General features: G+C 63.5%; 2 protein-coding genes across 3 annotated transcripts; both read right to left on the bottom strand.

Annotated features, from left to right (window-relative positions):
• Positions 1 to 178: 178 nt before the first annotated feature.
• On the bottom strand, positions 179 to 18277 carry TANGO2 (transport and golgi organization 2 homolog). 2 transcript variants are annotated; one of them, XM_019977889.2, is made up of 10 exons: positions 18218 to 18277; positions 10837 to 10930; positions 7837 to 7925; positions 4755 to 4874; positions 4290 to 4404; positions 3727 to 3797; positions 1688 to 1841; positions 1291 to 1395; positions 813 to 977; positions 179 to 574 (listed from the first exon to the last, which is right to left on the bottom strand). In XM_019977889.2, the coding sequence occupies exons 2-9, from the start codon at positions 10890 to 10892 to the stop codon at positions 857 to 859; spliced, it is 831 nt and encodes a 276-aa protein (XP_019833448.2). In that variant the 5' UTR covers positions 10893 to 10930; positions 18218 to 18277; the 3' UTR covers positions 179 to 574; positions 813 to 856. The 2 variants fall into 2 exon arrangements, with proteins under 2 accessions (XP_019833448.2, XP_019833446.2); XM_019977887.2 differs by having other exon boundaries at positions 179 to 977.
• LOC139176811 (keratin-associated protein 10-12-like) lies at positions 13117 to 17953 on the bottom strand. Its single transcript, XM_070770080.1, has 2 exons — positions 15712 to 17953; positions 13117 to 15615 (listed from the first exon to the last, which is right to left on the bottom strand). The coding sequence occupies exons 1-2, from the start codon at positions 16170 to 16172 to the stop codon at positions 15072 to 15074; spliced, it is 1005 nt and encodes a 334-aa protein (XP_070626181.1). The 5' UTR covers positions 16173 to 17953; the 3' UTR covers positions 13117 to 15071.
• Positions 18278 to 18849: the final 572 nt, after the last annotated feature.

The raw sequence follows: 18849 nt of genomic DNA, 5'->3' as shown, positions 1-18849 counted from the left end.
CGGGGATGGACGCCACTGCCCCCTCAGCTGGCGCACAGCCCCCAGCACCCGCGGGCCTCCGCAGGCCTGACCCCACGGCCCCCGGGGTGCAGGGCGCCCACCTGCACCGGAGTCTGTGGACCAGAAGGGCGGCGGCCCAGCCCACACGGGCACCCTGTCTCACAGTCAAGGCGTGGAATGCACTGGCCTCAGTTTTATTGTCAGCATCCCCCATTCACGTACAGGGTCCTATGCCATTTAGTTCTTCGGGAAAAGGAGAACGGCAGGGGCCTCTGTGTGCCCTCCCTGAGACGGGCCTGCCTCGAGCTGGGAGCCCCGGGCAGCGCAGTGCGCATGGACACCCGTTGTGGGTGGCCCCAGGCTGTGTCTACCTAGGGAGAGGCTTTCATCCCTCCAGAGGGCCCGTCCCCTTCCAGGAGCAGGGCCGGGGTCAGCGTGGACCATGGCCAGGATAGGAGGGGCTGCTCTGAAGCGGACGTCCACTGTCGTGTCTGGATCGTGGCGAGACTCACAGGACGAAGCACACAAGGGTGAGAGGCACTCGTCGTGGGGCCGGCTCTTGTGGGTGGCACGCCTGGAGCATTTGTGCGTCTGAGCATGTGTACACATGCCTATGGCCTGCAGTGTGTGCACACCTGCATGACGTGTGTCACATGGGGCTCTGCACACGGGCAGGGGAGGCCCAGCACCCTGACTGCAGGCCGCTGTCATCTCCAGGGCCCAAGGCTGGACCCCGAGCTAGACCTAAGGATGCAGACGGTTCACACAAAGGGCTCTGCCCTGGGGAACGCTGGCCGGCTCACGGGCAGTACCTGTGACAGGGCCTCCCGGGAGCCCCAGCCACAGCGGCTGCGGGCTAGCTCTGCAGCCGGAACTCATGGGTAGTGGTCTCCCAGCGGGTGGGGTCCGAGCCCAGCATGCTGCGCTCCGTGAAGGTCACGTGCCCATCTGCATCCACAAGGATGACCGTGCTGGTCCTGAAAGAGTGCAGGGCCCATGTTCAGCCCCGAAAGGTGCAGATCCAAGGTGGGAGGGGCCTCGATGGGCCCTGGCTTGGTCCGGTCTCAGGGCGCTCAGGCCCAGCGCCTCTGGGCCGGGGTGGGGGGGGCGGGCACTGAGCTGGGGGCCCCACAGGTTTCTGCCCAGCGGGACCACCCCGCCACCACTCGGCGGGTGGGCCCTGGGCTGACGAGGCTGAACGCCCAGGGCTCCCAGCCAGGGAGGTGGCAGGAGGGGCTGGGGAGGTGGGCCCCCCGGGGCGGAGGCAGCACCTGTGCCTGCCCGTCCTACCTGGTGCCGTAGTCCGGGCAGCGCACGCACACAGCCGCGTACTTGCTGAGGATGGGTCGCACGTACTCCCTGCCCTGGGCCTCGATGGCTGGGTCTGGCAGCTGCCTGAAGGACAGAGGCGGCGTTCTTGCTGCCAGCTCACAGCCCTGCAGTGCCCGGGAGTCCACCAGACTGGGTGGGGGAACCACACAAGATGCTCCCTGCACGTCCCAGGTCAGGGCCCAGAACCCCTACTCAACCTGCTACTAGGGGCTCCGCTGTGGGGGCCACGGGACAGCGACTGCCAGCCTGTCCCTGTGTCAGGGCCCCCAGGGCTGCCCGGGGCTCGACCACGCAGGCCCCACAGATGGAAGCGACCGGCTCGCAGAGCCTCCGTGTGTGTGCAGGGGGCACTCACGCCTCGTCATTGCTGAGCACAGCTAGGAGCTGGGCCACCAGCGCATCCCTGGGGAGCTCCCGGCCCCGCTCCACGGCCTCCAGGAAGAGCTGCTTCCCGAAGCACAGCTTCCTCCAGGGCGTCTCCAGCAGCGCGTTGCTCAGCCCATAGGTCCCTGCAGGAGGCCGGGGGTTCTGCCAGCGTGGGGGTGGGGGACTGTGACCCACACTCCACCCACCCACCCCTTCTCTGCACGCCTCTGTCTCTAGGAACTTGCCAGGGCTGGTTGTGGGGAGGGCTCGGGTGATCAGAATCAACACCAGGATAAGGTCTGTCCCTAAGTCGGGGGAGCCCGAGGTGGGGTACACCTGAGAAGGTTCAGGCTGGGACCCCCACAGCCTCAGGCCAGGAGGCTGCCCGCCAGGGTCAGCCGAGGTCAGGGAGCCCGACCCTAGGAAGCCCCAGGTGCCAACACGTAAACTGGACGTCATCACAATTTAAAATGAGTCCTTGCTTCAGGAGACAGCAGCGGGAAAGCAGGAAGACAGGGTGGAAGAGAACATCAGAAAAGTCAAATATCTGATGGGCAACTTGTATTCAGAACACATAAGATAATTCTTGCGATTCAGTAACAGAAAGATGACCCAGCTGAAAAATAGGGAGAGGACTTGAGTAGACATTTCTCCAAATAAGACACAAGAACGACCAACAAGCAGGTGGCAAGTTGCTCAATGTCATTAACTACCAGGGAAATGCACACCAAGGCCACAGTGCGACCACATCGCGCTGGGGACAGAGGCGACGAGAAGTCGGCCAGTGACAAGTCCTGGCGAGACGCGTAAAGTTGCTGCTCGCAATGCAAAATGGTGCAGCTGCTTTGGGAAGCAGCCTGGCAATTCATCAAACGTTCAGTTACTTTACAATCTGCCAACTCCACTCGAACTACCCACATAAGAGAGATGAAGGTACCCACGCTAAAATGTGGAACCAACATTCACAGCAGCCAATTAACAGGGACAACCAAGTGTCCTTCACTGGGCAAGGGATAAACGAGGCAGAAAACCCACAGGACGGAATACTATTCAGTCACAAAAAGGAACGGAACCCTCACACCACGGAAGGGCGAACCTTGAAAGTGTTCCCCAAAGGGAAAGGCCAGACACAAAAGGCTGGTACTGTCTGCGCCTGTCTACATAAGTCGTGCAGAATGGGCAAACCCACAGCGATAGAAAGCAGACGGTGGTGTCCAGGGCTGGGGGTAACTGCCAGCCCTGGGGTGGGGAGCGTCCCTTCTGGAGCTGGATTTTGGTGACGGCTGCACCACTTTGGAGACAGTGAAAACGACCAAAGCCATGCTCCAATGGGTGGGCTGGATGCTGCACGCATGGCTCGATGAAGCAGTTCCTTTTTTTCTTTTAAAGTAACATGGAGGGCTTCCCTGGTGGCTCAGTGGTAAAGAATCCACCTGCCAATGCAGGAGACAGGGGTTCGATCCCTGACCTGGGAAGACCCCACGTGTTGTGGAGCATCTCTGCCCCTGCACCACAACTACGGGGCCTGCCCTAGAGCCCCTGCTTCGCAAGAAGGGAAGCCACCGCGGGGAGCAGCCCCGCTCGCCACAACTAGGGAAAGCCCAAGCAGCAAGGGAGACCCAGCACAGCCAGAAATGAATAGATAAAAAGATGCAACTTTTTAAAGAAACAGAAAGCGACAGGGATCGGGGCGGGGGGAGGCTCTGGGATGACACAGCAGTGGAGAGGTGACAAGAATTTTGTCCCAGCAGCGATTCGCAGATGAGCAGCCTCTCTGGGCGTGGCTGAGGGCAGCGGCGGGGTCCCGGCGCTGCCACAGGGGTCACAGAACTGGGAGCACCAGCGGCTCTGCACGGGCAGAAGCAGCCCGCCTGTGGGCCAGGTGAGGCCACAGCCACCACGGGCCACAGGGGCACGAACGGCTGCGAACAGCGGAGGAGAGACCCCGGCAGAGCCCCGGGCCCGGGAGGCGGCAAGGGGCCCCCAGGGGAGCAGCCCACCCTGCACCGCCCGCCGGGGCAGCCTCACCTGGCGCCAGGACAACAGGCTCCCGCTCCCCCCGGTTTCCGTAGTAGCAAATGACGTCTCCCTTCTCTGCGCTGCAGCCAAGGGCAGAGAGGGTCAGCCAGGGCCACGGGGGCCACACCCTTCCACACAGGCGCCCCTGTTATGAACTACCTGTGCCTGACCAGCCCGACACCTCTCTGCGCATCAACACGGGCCTGTCCACAACCTGACCACTGCGTCCCCAGGGCCCCCTCAGGGCCCAGCAGCCCAGCTCCTGAACCTCACAGCCAGGGCGGCCGCCCAGGGCTCCAGGGCCCCAGCCTCCCTAGGTGAACCGCTCCTACCGCCTTGGGGCAGGCCCCCACCCCTGCCCCTCGCTGCCCACTGCACCCCAGGCAGGGAATGCCCCTTGCCCCAGGTCCTCTACCCACAGGGCCCACGGCTGGTTTGGCTGGCATCACAGCCCCTTGGCAGCTCCAGACAGGCCGACAGACAGCTCCCTAGCCCTCAGAGGACCTGGGGTCGCCTCATTGCCCTCGGCCCAGCCCCAGGTGGTGGTGGGGCGTCCCCGCCTGAAGACCCACCTCAGGTCGGCCGTGATGAGGTTGAAGCCGTTGTACAGATGGCCCTCGGCCGAGACCTTCTTTAGGTAGGACAAGCTGTCCATGTCCGAGGTCAGGAACTGGGCCACGAGCTCACCTGTGGCAGGGGACACACGCCCATGGAAGGGCGGCAGGACTGAGCCTGTCTCCCGGGAGACAACAGTCCCCCCGGGCCTGCGCCTCCCTTGCTGACCGGCAGCCTAGGAGGTGGGTGTGGAGGCTTCTGACTCTGAACATCCCCTGCTGAGCCCCCACGGGGAGGTCCAGCGCAAGGGGACGTCGGAGACAGCGTGTGTGCACAGGACGGGGGTGACCACACAGTGGTCGGGAGCCAGGCTGTGGCCTGGCCGAGGTGGCTCCCGGTTTCACCAGCCAGGGGGCTGCAGGGCCCCTCTCCTCGCCCCGCCTCCCACCCCTGCAGGCGTCTGCGAGCCCCCAGCCCTGTACCTCGGCCCCGGGCATTGCGGTTCAGCCGCGGCTGCAAGTAGTTGGTGAGCGCGGCCAGCTTGCCCCGCGTGCTGATGCCCAGCCACGTGCCGCCCTCCTTGCCTTCCTCCATGTCCAGCCCTGCAACACACGGCAGCGTCGCCAGCAGCCCTGGGGCCGGCCGGGGCTCAGACTCCGCGGGACGAGGCAGCCTGCAGGCCCACAGATCTGTGGGGGGACCTTCATCCGGGACAACACCTGCTGTCCCCGGGAGCCCCAGCCCGCGCACACGTGCCGGCACCTGGGTGGGCGTCAGGCCAGGGCGCACACAGCACCAGCTCTGCCACGGAAACCGCGCCAGGCCCCAGCCAGGTGCAGGGACACTGGCTGTCGTCCCTGGGCAGGACCAGGCTTCACTAGGAGCCCTCCTGCTGCCACCCTCCACAACCACGGGCCCGCCCTGGGCTGGCAAGGTAGCCACAGCCACCAGCAGTGAGTTCCTGGCCGGCGGGGTCACTTTGCTTGAAGACTGGGGTGAAAACAACTACATCATTAACACGTTATTATTACAACAATAATAAATTGCTATAGTACGTGCTACATCGCTCAGTCACATCCTACTCTTTGCGACCCCATGGACTATAGCCTGCTAGGCTCTTCTGTCCATGGAACTTACCGGGCAAGAATACCGGAGTGAGTTGCCTTATCCTCCCCCAGGGGAATTACGATAGTAGAAGAACTAAAAGAGGGAAAGATCTGAACAAGTATTGAAATAAAACTGCCCTTATTTGTATGTGAAGAAGATCCAAAGAGAATCTACAAAAAAAAAAAAGCCTTCCATAACTAATGAGTAAATACTAGTAAGAACTGGAAAATGAAAATTTAATTAATCATTTACAACAGCAGCAAATGATTTTCAAAACACATAGAAAAACGTTACAGGAAAGACGTGTGTGCTGAGGACGCACGTCAGGCAGACCTGACTGAAGGAAGAGCCCTGCTAGGCGCTCAGACGCGCACATGGTCAAGAGGAGCTCTGCCAGAGCGCGGGCAGAAGGGAGCCGTCCGACACCGCTGGGGAGTGCACGCTGGTGCAGCCGCTATGAAGTCCAGGACAGAGGCCCCCAGAACACTAACACAGAACTTCCATAAGATCCGACAAGCCCACTCCTGGGGTGCATATCTGGACAAAATAACACGGAGAGATCCATGCAGCCCGATGCTCACTGCAGCGCTATTTACAGCAGCCACAGTGCAAAAGAAAGTCAACGCCCATCATCAGATGCATGAAGATGCAGCGTATTTATACCACAGAACACTATTCAGCCTAAGAAGCACAAAATAATGCTATTTGCAGCAACATGGGTGAACCAGAGATTGTCATATTGAGTGAACTAAGTCACACAAAGAAAGACCAATACCACATGGTACGGCTCATACGTGGAATCTAAAATATGACCCAGTGGCTAAGACTGTGCTCCCAATGTAGAGGGACCAGGTTCGATCCCTGGTCAGGGAACTAGACGCTGCGTGTGGCAGCTAAAGATTCCCGACCCACAACTGAGACCCGGCACAGCCAAGTAAACACTCAGAGCCAGAATGTGACACCGACGAACCTACCCGTGCGACAACAGACGCACAGACACAGAGCACAGACACAGAGCACAGACCTGTGGCTGCCAGGGCGGGAGGGGAGTTTGGGGTGAGCAGAGGCAAACTCGTGTACACAGGGGAATAAACGGGATCCTACCGCACAGCACAGAACACCAGACTCAACGTCATGTGATAAACCACATATAAAACATATGAAAAAGAATGCACATGTACACATGGAAAACTGAGCCACCGTGTCGAACAGGAGAAGCCAGCGCAGCGCTGTAAATCGACCATAAAAGCAAGGGTGAGGGTTCTCTGCAAATGACCAAGAGTGACCACAAGCAAATGAAGACCCGGCAGGCTGGCATTTTATAGAAGTCACAGACCTAAGCATAACCAAAACCAGAAGGGTTCCAGAACCACACAGAGGAAGGTACCTTTACAATCTCACGAAAGGCAAAGCCTTTGGGTAAGATGCAAGAAAACCTATGACAAACCTAGACAGCATATTAAAAAGCAGAGACGTCACTTTGCCAACACAAGTCTGTATTGTCAACGCTATGGTCTTCCCAGTAGTCATGCATGGATGTGAGAGTTGGACCATAAAGAAGGCTGAGCGCCGAAGAATTGATGTGTTTGAACTGTGGTGTTGGAGAAGACTCTTGAGAGCCCGTTGGACTGCAAGGAGATCCCACCAGTCCATCCTAAAGGAAATCAGTCCTGAACATTCACTGGAAGAACTGATGTTGAAACTGAAACTCCAATACTTTGGCCACCTGACGCAAGGAACTGACTCGTTTAAAAAGACCCTGATGCTGGGAAAGATTGAAGGCAGGAGAAGGGGACGACAGAGAATGACATAGTTGGATGGCATCACCTATTCAATGGACATGAGTTTGAGCAAGCTCTGGGAGTTGGTGATGGACAGGGTGGCAATAGCATGCAGCAGTCCATGGGGTCACAGAGAGTTGGTGACGACTCTGCGACTGAACAACACCAAACCTAGGATGCTCCTTGGCCATGCTCACGGGCTCCCCTCAGTCCTCCTCCAGCGGCTCCCAGGCCTCTGGGAAGCCAGGCCAGCCCGGGCAAAGACCCCACACACAGGACCGCCATGCCCAGAGCTCAGGGCGCAGGGGCCAGCCCGCCCACTGCGCCCCCAGCGCTCTCCCCACCTCCCGCAGGACCTGCTCCTTCTTCCCGTGCCCAGCCTCCTCTGCCCGACTCGGCACACGGAAGCCTTCACGGATGTCTGAGGGCCCTGGCCCGCCCACAGTGCCGGGCGCTGCTCCCAAGAGGCCCGTCTGCTCCACAGGCCCCCCGTTGGCCCCCGAACTCCGGCGGCCCTCCCTGGGGCCAGGGGTGCGCGAGGGCACCATAACCACGTGCGGCTGACAGGACAGACTCGTGCAAGACCAGCCCCAGCGGAGGGTGGATGCAGGTACAGCCCCCACCTTCCGGCCGCTTCCCCGGGGCACCTGGGTGCGTGGAGGGCGGAGACACTCACCGCTGAGGACCTCGTTGTTGCTCCCCCAGAAGTCTGCGGCCCTGGCCGGCCGGTGGTAGAACTCGTCCCTGTTGGCGGCCAGGATGAGCCTGAGGAGAGAGCACGAAGAAGGGTCTCGAGGGAACTGGAGCGTCTCGCATGGGCAGGCGGTCTCGACGGAACAGCCGCGGTTTTCCTCTCATTACCAAGACGACGGCGCCTCAGTAGTCAGGCCGCAAACCCCCGGGAAGGAGAAAGCGGACTCGGCCCAGCCCCGCTCCCCGGTCACCAGGTGCCTGCTCCGGGCCGTGGGCCCCTTCCCTGAGGACACGCTGTGAAACCCCCGGCAGCGCTGAGGGTGTCCCCAGGCTGCTCCCTCCTGCACTTTGGGGCGTCTCTGGAAGGGACAGCTGAGGACTTCTCTGTGTTTTCTTCCTGTTTAGTATTATGAATCAAACAAGTATTTTTTTGGCAACTAGAAAACATGTTGATGTTTTCAGATCACTGGTTTTGAAGTACGAAAAAGAAGTTTCTGGTCAGTTTTGCCATTTAAAATAACTGCGTGAAAAGAGCCCCTGGAGAAGGGCATGGCAACCCGCTCCAGTACTCTTGTCTGGGAAACCCTATGGACAGAGGAGCCTAAGGGGTACACGCCACGCAGTTGCAAAAGAGTCCCACGTGATTTAATGACTAAAAACAACAAGCTGTTCCTCTGCCTCCAGTTTCTCGGCTTTCGATCTAGGAAGTCCATGGCCACGAGGGTCAGCAAACACAACCTCCCCAGTAGGTCTAAACGAACATTCAAAACTACCCCAAGCTCTAGAGGGACTTCCCTGGCAGTCCAGTGGTTAAGACTCTGTGCCTCTGCTGTGGGGGGTGTGGTGGGATCCCTAATCAGGGAACTAAAATCCTGAGTGAGGCTTGGCAGGGCCCAAATACCCCAAAAACAGCAACAGAAGCAACTATAAACACAGGTGGTGATCAGGTGGGCGGGGCCAACGTGAAGGCTCCGAGACCCAGTGTCTGTTTCTGATGAGGGACCCTCCGAGCAGCATGGCATGGGCTGGCACTGGGCCGGGGTCCAGCCCGTATTCGGTCGTCAGATCCTCAAAACTCTCCAAGAGTACCATTCGCATGGACGCCTGACTCCATGAACACTGGCTTGTGGGGAACACTGGCGTGTGCAGCCCAACACCCACCCACCGTCTCAGCCAGGTGCTCAGCTTGGGGCCCCGGGGGCGACGCAGGTGCTGGCCCGTGGGGTCTCCGCTGCTGCAGGGGTCAGTCCCCTGAAGCCGCAGGACCGGGCCGCCTGGTCTCACCTGTCGTGGGCCAGGATCACTCTCCTCCTGGAGGCCACCCGCAAGCTCTGGCCATGGGCCCCTCCAAGAGCAGCAGGGGTCAGATGCCCCCCCAGGACACACCCACCCCCGTGTGAACTCAGGGTCACCTCATTCAAGACTTCCATCATTTGGCAAAACATGGAGGTTCCAAGTGCTGGACAACAACAGGCAGGGGGGTACAGAGGCTGGGACCTCCCGGGAGGGTCATACCCAGGCAGGGCACAGGGGGTGGGGCGGGCGTGTTGAGCCAAGGCCAGCCCCAGGAGGGTCTGACACCAGTGCATGAGGCCGAGTGCGCAGCCTGGGAGGCAGGCCAAACCCGAGGGCACCTGAGGGGTCATCCCAGGGGTGATGGCAATGGAAGGTGACGTGAGGAGGGGTGGGTACCCCAAAACAGGGCTGTGGGGCGGCAACCAGGGGTGCAGTGCAGGGCACAGACGAGGGATCCAGGCGGCTTCGGCCTGGAGCTGCTCAGCTGAGCCACTCACATACCCCAGGACCCCACATGTACCTCAGCCCCCCACCAGCCACGCTGTCTCCCTCCCCCGACACCGCCACGGGCGCTCCGCCGAACAGCCCACAGGACACGCACTTTCGCACTGTGGGCCCAGTCCTAGGAGAGCTTGGCAGCGCGGCACCGGCGCCCACCACCGCCCTTCCCAGGGCTCCACAGAGGCTGTGGGCCCAGTTTTGTCAGCAGAGAGCACCGGAGGGACGCTGCTGGGGAGAGGTTTTCACTCCCTGGCTCAGGGCATGGCCCAGACGGTGGCCAGTGCAATCGAGCAGACTTCCAGCAAGTGCCCAGAAAGCTCTGGCCACCCAGTGTGCCAGCCCGAGCTGGGGCTCAGCCCAGGGTGGAGGACGGGCTCTGCCCCCAGGCACCCCGGCCCCTCTAATCACAGCCCTGGGGCTCTGTCCACTGGCTGGACCCCGACTCCCAGCTCACTCTGCTGGGGGCTGTCGAGGGCCAGCCCCCAGCCCCCAGCCCCCAGCCAGGCCCTGCGGCCCACTCCCCCGCAGGAAGGAGACGCTGGGCACCGTTCACTCCCTGGCCTGGAGTGAGTGACCTCAGCCACATGTCAGGCATCTGAGAAGCAGCTGAAATGACCCAGGTCCTGGGACAACGGCAACTTCACAGCAACCGCACCGGTGACTCATCTGTGGTTGGGGGTCACAACTCAGCCTCCCTCTCCGTGTGGATCAGTGTCAGGGGGGTCCCCACCACGGAGCTGGAGGACGGAGGGGTGCTCCCCAGAGCCGGCGTCCCCTCCCTGGCCTCAGCCTCCTGCCTGCTCCGGTGGGTCCCCCAGCTCCCCTGACCCCCGCCCAGGCGGCCCTCAACACGCAGGCTGCTTGCTGGCCCAGGGCCCCGGGCCCCAGGCCAGTCTCCCGCGCGGCCACTCTGCCCTGCTGCCACCGGGGCCCCAGCTGGGGGCAGGGGCTGTGCGCACGCCCACTCCGCCCTCCGTCTTGCCCACGCGGCCATCTCCCGAGGCTGCGTCTGAGCACCTCTGCACATCGACGCGGGGTCCCCGCCCTGGGAGGAACCCCCTGTGGGGCCCACCTGAGCAGCTGCTGTCGGGGGACCCAGGCACTAGCCTGTGCCCCAACCCCGCACACGGTGCCCACACGGGCTCCCGAGGCCGAGTGGGACAGCGGGTGCAGCCAGGGGGGTTACCTGTACGCATTTTTGGAAACAGGGCGAGGATCGAACTTAAAGAAGATGATGCACATGAGTCCCGAGGGGGGCTTGGCTCCACAGGTCACGGGCTCTGCAGGAGAAGGAAATGTGTTGAGTGGATGGCAGATGACAGGCCCACCTCCTGAACCGGCAGCGCCCCCTTGCCCAAACTGAGCCGGCCTCAGTGCCCAGACCCTCACTGGACGAGGGGCCTGCATGGTGCACGCTGCGGTGCTTGCCCGTCTCCGTAAACGTGCTCTGGCGCAGCGGCCAGACACATCCCCGAGGCCGGTGACCTCGCTGGCCCTGGTGGCCGGCGATCACTCCCTGGTCTGGGGCCTGAAACAAAGGATCTCCCATCTCAGGAGTCACAGGAGGACGTTCCCAGCACACCGACCCGCCTTCAAAGCAGGCAAGCGATGAGGGAGCCCTGGCCGCCCCGCACGGAGTCGCCAAGGAAGGCTGGAGCCCACGGCCAGCACCACGGCCGCGACCGCGATGCAGAGCCACGCGGCAGCCGCCCAGCTCGTGGCCTTCCGTGCCCCCTCCCCTCACTCTGCTCACGGGTCTGGCCAGGGTGGCCGCCAGGCACTGGGTGCACCCGGAACTCTCCCCGGCGGTGCCCACGGGCCCGGTGGGACCTCCAGGACTCAGCCCCGTGCTTGTCCAGGCACAGGTGTGCTGATGGCCCAGCCCACCAACCTCTGCCCTCAGTAAGGCGCCGTGGCCGTGCAGGGGAGGTGCAGCTGTGGTGACCAGTGCCATGTGCAGGAGCCCAGGGCACCGCACCACACGAAGTGCCCACACAGAGGGGCCTGGGGGTAGTGTGGACGGGCCAGGTCCCTGCCCATCAGGGGCACTGGTGCCCATCGTCCCGGGAGTGCCCGGCAATCCCCATTCTGTGGGCAGACCATTGGGACCAACCTCCTTGGTAAAAGTGACTCAAAACACTTGAAAAAATATGGAAAATCCTCAAAGCCAAGAGCTGACAAGGTCATGCAGGATTTAGCTGACACCTGAGAGAACAGAAAAACCCAGAGAAGAGAGCAGCAAACGGTGCCCATTCCTGCCCCAGGGGCCGCCCATGGTGCAACCTGGGCTCTGGCGGCCTTGGGGGGTTGAGGGAACAGGGACCCAGTGTGTCTGCATGGCCACACGGGGGCTAGGCAGGTTAGGTGCACAGAAATGGTGGGGGGGCGGTCTCTAAGAAGCTCCATGTGCAGAGCCAGGGCCACCCAGGGCGCCCAGGGACTTGGTCTGAGGGGTGTCTGCACTGGCGGTGCCCCTGGGCACTGGGCACACTGAAGTTTCCGTCTTCATCCCAGACTTCCGAGAGTCTCTGGAATGATTTCCTGGACAGAGAGCAGCGCAGTGGAAAAACCCGCATAACAAGATGGAGCACCACGAGCAAGAAGTGGCGGGGCCCCCCGCGCGCCCCACGACCCGCCCATCTGAGTGCAGGAAAGGGGCTCGGGAACACGTGTGCAGAGAAGATGCCAGGGGCCTCCCAGCACCGGAAAGATCCTCCAGAAGCAGCAGCCTCAGGGACCTCCCTGCACACCCAACACAGGCACGCGGGTTTGATCCCTGGTCGGCGAGCCCCGCGGCACGGGCAGGTCAGACACGGAAGATGGGACAGTCAGCAGGATCACCCAGGAGGCAGGGCAGGGTGACGGGCAGCCACGGATGCCTCAGAACCCTGGCATCCCACCTGCCCCGTGACCAGCGTGCACATCCAAGACACAGACCCCTGCCCACCCGGGGGCTGCTCACCCCCAGACACACGGATGCCCTGAGCGGGTGGGCCAGGGCCATCTGCGGCGGCCAGGCTGGCACAGACTGCGGGAGGAGCCCCGCCAGAACGGAGGGAACACACCAGGAACACGCCACGCCGAATGTGCCTCCCCTGGCCTGCCCCAGGCTGCGTGCCGGGCTCGGGGGCCCACCAGCCACTGCTGAGCACAGGCCGGACCCAGAGCCCCTCTGCTACAGGGCCCCCGCGTCCGAGCCACCTGGGGCGGGGGTAGACGAGCCCCCAGGATGCAGCGGTGAGCAGGGCTCCCGGTCCCAGGAAGGCCGCAGCGGGTCTCCAGGCAGGTGTGGGCGCGGGCCCAGGGCTGTGGCCTTGGTGCAGACGCAGTCATCAGGAAGGAGGGGCCGGAGGAAAGCCAGCCCCTGGGGAGGGGACCATCAGGAACTGCCTTTCTCTCCAGTCCCTCACCCCCCACTCAGGAGGCCTGCTGCCCTGGCCCCTCTCCCCGCCCCCACGCCCTCCTCACACCCGCTCCGGATCTGAGTCCTCCCTGACGGCCCCGTTGCCGTCCAGGGCTCCCAGAGCAAGCCCTGGACACTGCACTGGCGTCCCGCCACAGCCGCGCGGCGGGGCACCCAGGCGCTCCCCTCCGCTTGCTTCCAGAGACTTCTGAGGTCAGGGGCGGGCGGCAAGCTGAGGGCTCAAGGTCGCAGTGCTCCAGGTGAGCCGGACTCCTCCTCTCCGAGTGACACCAAGGCTGGAGTCAGGACAAGGTCATCCTGAAGGGCACTGGGCTGAGGGCACTGGGGGACGCCGTTCCTGGCCCTCTCGGGGGGTCCCCACCCTGCCTAGCCCAGCTCCACCTGCAGCCCAGGGTGCCCACAGGCCCAGGGCAGCCTGAGAAGTTGGAACTCTGCAGTCCTGGCACAGCCCCGAGGGCCGGGCGGGCAGGAAGGTCCCAGGCTGGAGTGGACACATGGAGATGGGCGAAGCTGGGGGTACCAGGCGCTGGAGGAAGCCATCCAGCCCGGTGGGCAGGGGGGCCACGGTGCTGACAGCCCCCTGCCAGGGGTGCCAGCCACAGTTGGACACCAGCCGCCCACCCTCTGCAGGCGAGGGGGCTCAGCCCACGGCAAGCAGGGTGGCCAGGGGGACCCAGGCCGGGGGGTAGGGTCCCCACTGATGGGGCGGCTGCCACGGAACTCAGCTCTCTGGGCTCAGGACACGCGAACCTGGAAGCAGCGTGGGCCCCAAGGCCGCAGGCGGGGCAAGGACAGCAGCAGTGTGTTCCCAGGCGGGCTCCTCCCACACCAAGTGCTCAGCAGTGTCGTTGCTGAGCCCACATGCGTCCCGCTGGGGCTGCAGCTAGGCCCCAGAGCGTTCCCCAGGGAAGGAAGCCCCCAGATGGCGGCCTGGGCTGAAGAGGGGAGGCCGCCCAGGACCACAGCTTGGAGACTGAGAGATGGCTGAACACACGGTGGGTAGGGGGCGGCATCCCCGGTCACCTAGGAGTTTCTCGTTGGCTGTGTGCTTCCAGACCTTTCTTGGCAAAGTACGGGTGCACGCCGGGGTCATCACTCACACAGGACCCCGCCACCCCGTCTTCCTGCCCACTGGCCGTCAGTCTGCATCCCCTGTGGCAAGAGGTGCTCCATGCGTCTGCTGGCTGCTGTCCCGCAGTGCAGTGGCTGGGGGGTGGCCCTGCCCGCTGCCCGAGCTGCCCCCGTGCAAACCTGCCTGTCCTCCCAGAGCGTGTCTCTCCATCCAAGCTGCACGGGACGTGCCCCCTCGTCCCTGAGCAACACCCCTTTCTCCTGAGCTCCAGGCACGGCTGCCTTTGGGCTCCATTCTTGGACATGTCTGCCCGGGTGGGAGGTGTGAGCCAGGGACCCCCGTGCTCCCCAGTGGACAGTGTCCCATCTGCACCACCGGGCCTCCCTGGACGCCCACCATGCGACCCTTTGGGCCCCGAGCTTCAGCACACGCTGAGCTGTCTCGGGCAGGGGTCTCCTGCTCAGCCTTTCACAGAAGCCGCTGACACTGACAGATCGGGCACGCCAGGCGCCCATGTTCGTGAAGTCACATGGGCGAGGAAGTCCACTGGCGGAGCTGGAGGCCAGCCTGCCTGTCCGGGACCCACAGGGGTTCCCAGTCTCATGCTGGTGGCGGGTCCACACCCTGATCTGGGTGGCGGCCACGGGGCTCACTCCACGCCATCCCACATGCTGGCCACTTGGAACGGGTGCCCTTCCTGGGGGAGCCGGAGCACCCTCCCGGAAAGCTGCCCACAAGAAGACCACGACAGACCCCGCTGTCTTCCCCATAGGCTCTGAGCTGTTCCAGGGGCAGGCAGGAAGAGGGGTTCTCAGCAGACCGGGGAGGCCAGATCCAGCCCCGGCTCGGAGTGGCCAGCAGCCAAGAGTTTGCACAAGGACCCACGTGCTCAGGTGGCTGCTGGCTGGGGTGGGGGCCTGCACCCTCAGCTGAAAAGGCAAAGAGGCACCAGGTCAAGGGGGCACACCGGACAAGGGGAAACACTCGGATACAAGGGGGCACACCCGGACAAGGGGAAACACCTGGACAAGCGGGGCACACCTGGACACAAGGGGGCACGCCCAGATGCAAGGGCGCATGCCTGGACACAAGGGGGCACACCCGGACAAGGGGAAACACCCAGACACAAGAGGGCACACCCGGACACAAGGGGGCACGCCCGGACAAGGGGAAACACCCAGACACAAGAGGGCACACCCGGACAAGGGGAAACACCTGGACACAAGGGGGCACACCCGGACAAGGGGAAACACCTGGACAAGCGGGGCACACCCGGACACAAGGGGGCACGCCCAGACACAAGGGTGCACGCCCGGACAAGGGGAAACACCCGGACACAAGGGGAAACACCCAGACACAAGGGGGCACGCCCGGATGCAAGGGGAAACACTCGGATACAAGGGGAAACACCTGGACAAGCGGGGCACACCCGGACACAAGGGGGCACGCCCAGACACAAGGGTGCACGCCTGGACAAGGGGAAACACCCGGACACAAGGGGGCACGCCCGGGGACAAAGGGGCACACCCAGGGACAAGGGGGCACGCCCGGACAAGGGGAAACACCCGGACACAAGGGGAAACACCCAGACACAAGGGGGCACACCCAGACAAGGGGAAACACTCGGATACAAGGGGGCGCACTGGCCAGAGGAGCCAGGAGTGGGGGACTCAGGTATGCAAGCGGCGGGGGCTGGGGGGGTGTGCGCGGGGGAGGGATCCAGGGCCTGGCAGTCAGCCTCTTCCAGCTGCTCCCCAGGGCTCTGGGCAGGGGTGACCGAGCCCTGGGGTCGGCACTCCTTCTGTTCGGCACTGCACACTCTTGGCGGAAGGCGATCAAAGACCAGCCAGCCAGCCCATCTGGCCTGGAGCCCAGGCGCCGGGCATCCCACCCTCAGGCGGGGCGGAGCTCGGAGCTCCAGGCAGGAGCTGCTCACAAGTGACATGTGACGCGTGACTCCGTGGCGGCTGCCAGCACACGACATAAACACACGGGGACACACGCCCTGCCAGCCTAAACTAATCATTCAGAGCAGTCAGCTGCCCACCCCGCCACCACCCACCGCGCCCCCTCCCCGCCCAGGACTCCACAACCCAGCTCTGCAGCTCTGGCTGATAAGTAGCATTTCACGAGGATGCATTTTCTACGGCGACAATGTTTCCTGAGATCTTAGAACTGGCACTCATGCAGCCTCACAGCGAGTGTCATTGTCCCTTCAGGGTTCAAAAGAGCAACACCAACAAGGGACACAGGGAGTCACGGTGCACGCTGCTCACTCTGCACTTTGGTCCCCATCCCCCCCAGGAACAGGCTTCCCCACAAGCCAGGGGCTAGCCCTGCGGCTCGAGGGGTCAACAGGGGAGGAAGGGGGCACTCCCACCAGCCCCTGAAAGGAGTGTGGAACCAAGTACTTCTACTGCGCATGGTCTTGAGGACCCGGCAGACACACCAGGGGGTGGGGCCTGGGCCTCTTCACTGTGAAGCGTGTATCCATCACTCTGCAACCCAGAAAGAAAGTCAAGAAGGAGGGAACACAGCTGCACCAATACCCGGAAAAGGGAAGTCAGTGGCCCGGGGGCGACCTTGTTATCTCAGAACCATCACCAAACCCCAAGGTCCAGACCAACCAATTGTCCTCACACACTGGCTGACACAGCCTTACTCACACACCCAGGGTGTCAGTGACGAGTGTGGCCCCACTTGCAGTGGCCTCCCTGCCTGGGGCCACAGACAGACCCTCAGAAGCAGCACGCAGGGCACCAAGCTGCCAGCAGGGGCCTTCTAGAGCCGCAGCCAGCACAGGATTAAGTCCCCAGGACGCCACACGTGACTGTACCGCGGTGAAGCACAACCTAAGTGACAGCCCAGAAATGAACACACAGAGGACGAGCGAGGCTGTCCTAACAGCTCAGGGACGGGGCAGTGCGGCAGAGCAGACGGCCGGAGGCCTGGTCCGAGCGGCCCGCGTCCTGCCGACACACCGGTGACGCGAAGCCACAGTACTGGGGCACGCGTGCCTCTGCAGCCAGCGGTCAGGGGTCCCAACAGGTGGGGGCGCCAGGACAGCACGCTCCGCCCACCGGGAGCCCTGGGCCCCAGGGAGGAGGAGCGGAGGCTCTGCTCTGTCCACCTGCCAACACGCCCACCCTCTCATCCCACCCCACCCAACAGGTCACCCAAGGCAGGAAGGCTTCTGGGAGAGGGGCTCGGGAGGACAGGCCAGCCTGGCTCTGAGTGACCTTGGGGACAACACTGGCCCTCAGCCTGAGTTTTCTTCATTGTGAATGCTGTCATCTGACACTTGCCCTGAAAGGCTGCCCAGAGGACAAGGAGCAAGCAGCAGAAAGCCGTTCCCACGAGCTCCCGGCTGCAGGCACCCCTCACAGCTCCATCCCTTGTCCACCGAGACCAAAAAAGCAACACACGGGTGGGCAGGCCCGCAGCAGGAGAGCAGGGCAGGCCTGGCTGACCATGAGACTGCCCCAGCAGAGGCCGGCTGGGCCTCAGGAGCTGTCCAAGGGCAGAAGGCCCATGCCAGATCTGTAGCCCAGAGGCGCCCGGGGCTGCTGGAGCAGGAGTGTCTTCAAAACCAGTGGCTACAGGGCCTTACCCAGGGTGCAGCCCTGTCCAGCCCCTTGCCCTGAACTCCCATGGGGAGGGCCTGACCACCGAGCCAGCCCAGGAAAGCCTGTCCAGGAGCGCTTATGACATGGCCCCGGCTGCCTCCCCGGACAGGCATCAGCTATCCCCTGCAGCAGGGCGCAGGGAGGGAGCAGCGTGACTCAGGGCTCCCCGGCCCACCGCCGCGTAGCCCACCCACCCTGGAAGGGACACCGGCCGGGCCTGCGAGGCCCGCGCCCCGTCCAGGCGGGGACACTGGAAACGTGGTTTCAGGAACGCGAGGGACTCTCCGGCTGGGGTCGGCTCGGTCTCCGACCGGACCAGGCGCTGGACGGGCAATCACCGCTTCGAGAAGGGGAAATCGGGGCGGGCGCGGTGGCCACTGCTGAGTCCGAGCCCCGCGCCCCGCGGGGAGTGCCGCCCGCCTCCCGCATCCCGGCTGACACTCACCGCCTCCGCCGCGGCCGCCGACTTCCGGGTGCCGCGCCCGCGCGCCGCAGCCGCCACGGCCCGGGCCCCACCCCCGCTGTCCGCGTGCTCGCCATTGGGCAGCCAGGCCAGGGGGCGGGGCATCGAGGCGCGAGCCCGGGCACCATTGGCTGCCCACGCCGTCGCTCCGGGCTGCACCTCCCGGCGCCCCGCCCCCGGGGCTGCGCCAAGCGCCTGGGGGCGCCTCGTGACCCCCGCGGGCTGGAAGGTGCCGGCCCGCAGCCCTACTACCCTCGTGGACACGTCCCTGGCCAGCGCCGCACAGGGCCCTACAGGAGGCTCCGCAGGGTGCGCACTTGGGGGCTGCCTCCCCGCCTCCCCAGTCCATGCTTTTGGACTGGCCATCTTTCCCCACTGCAGCTCTGACCGCGGACATACCTGCTGCGGTCAGGACAGACGTCGGACCGGTCACCTCAGCCGTTAACCCGCCTCGAAGCTGTTCGGCAGGGCCGACCCCAGGATGCAGAGCTGCCTGCCTGATCTCCGCACCATCCGCAACAGAGCAAAAGTCACTGACTAGGTCCCTTACCGGAGGACAGAGGCGTTCGCTGCGGCTCCCTGCCCACAGTGGCCTCTGGGCTGTGTCTGGGGTC

The sequence above is a fragment of the Bos indicus genome, chromosome 17 (genome assembly GCF_029378745.1).
Source record: "Bos indicus isolate NIAB-ARS_2022 breed Sahiwal x Tharparkar chromosome 17, NIAB-ARS_B.indTharparkar_mat_pri_1.0, whole genome shotgun sequence".
NCBI classification, from domain to species: domain Eukaryota; kingdom Metazoa; phylum Chordata; class Mammalia; order Artiodactyla; family Bovidae; genus Bos; species Bos indicus.
The sequence above is the reverse complement of the archived record's forward strand: the minus strand, read 5'-3'. Positions and strand labels throughout refer to the sequence as shown.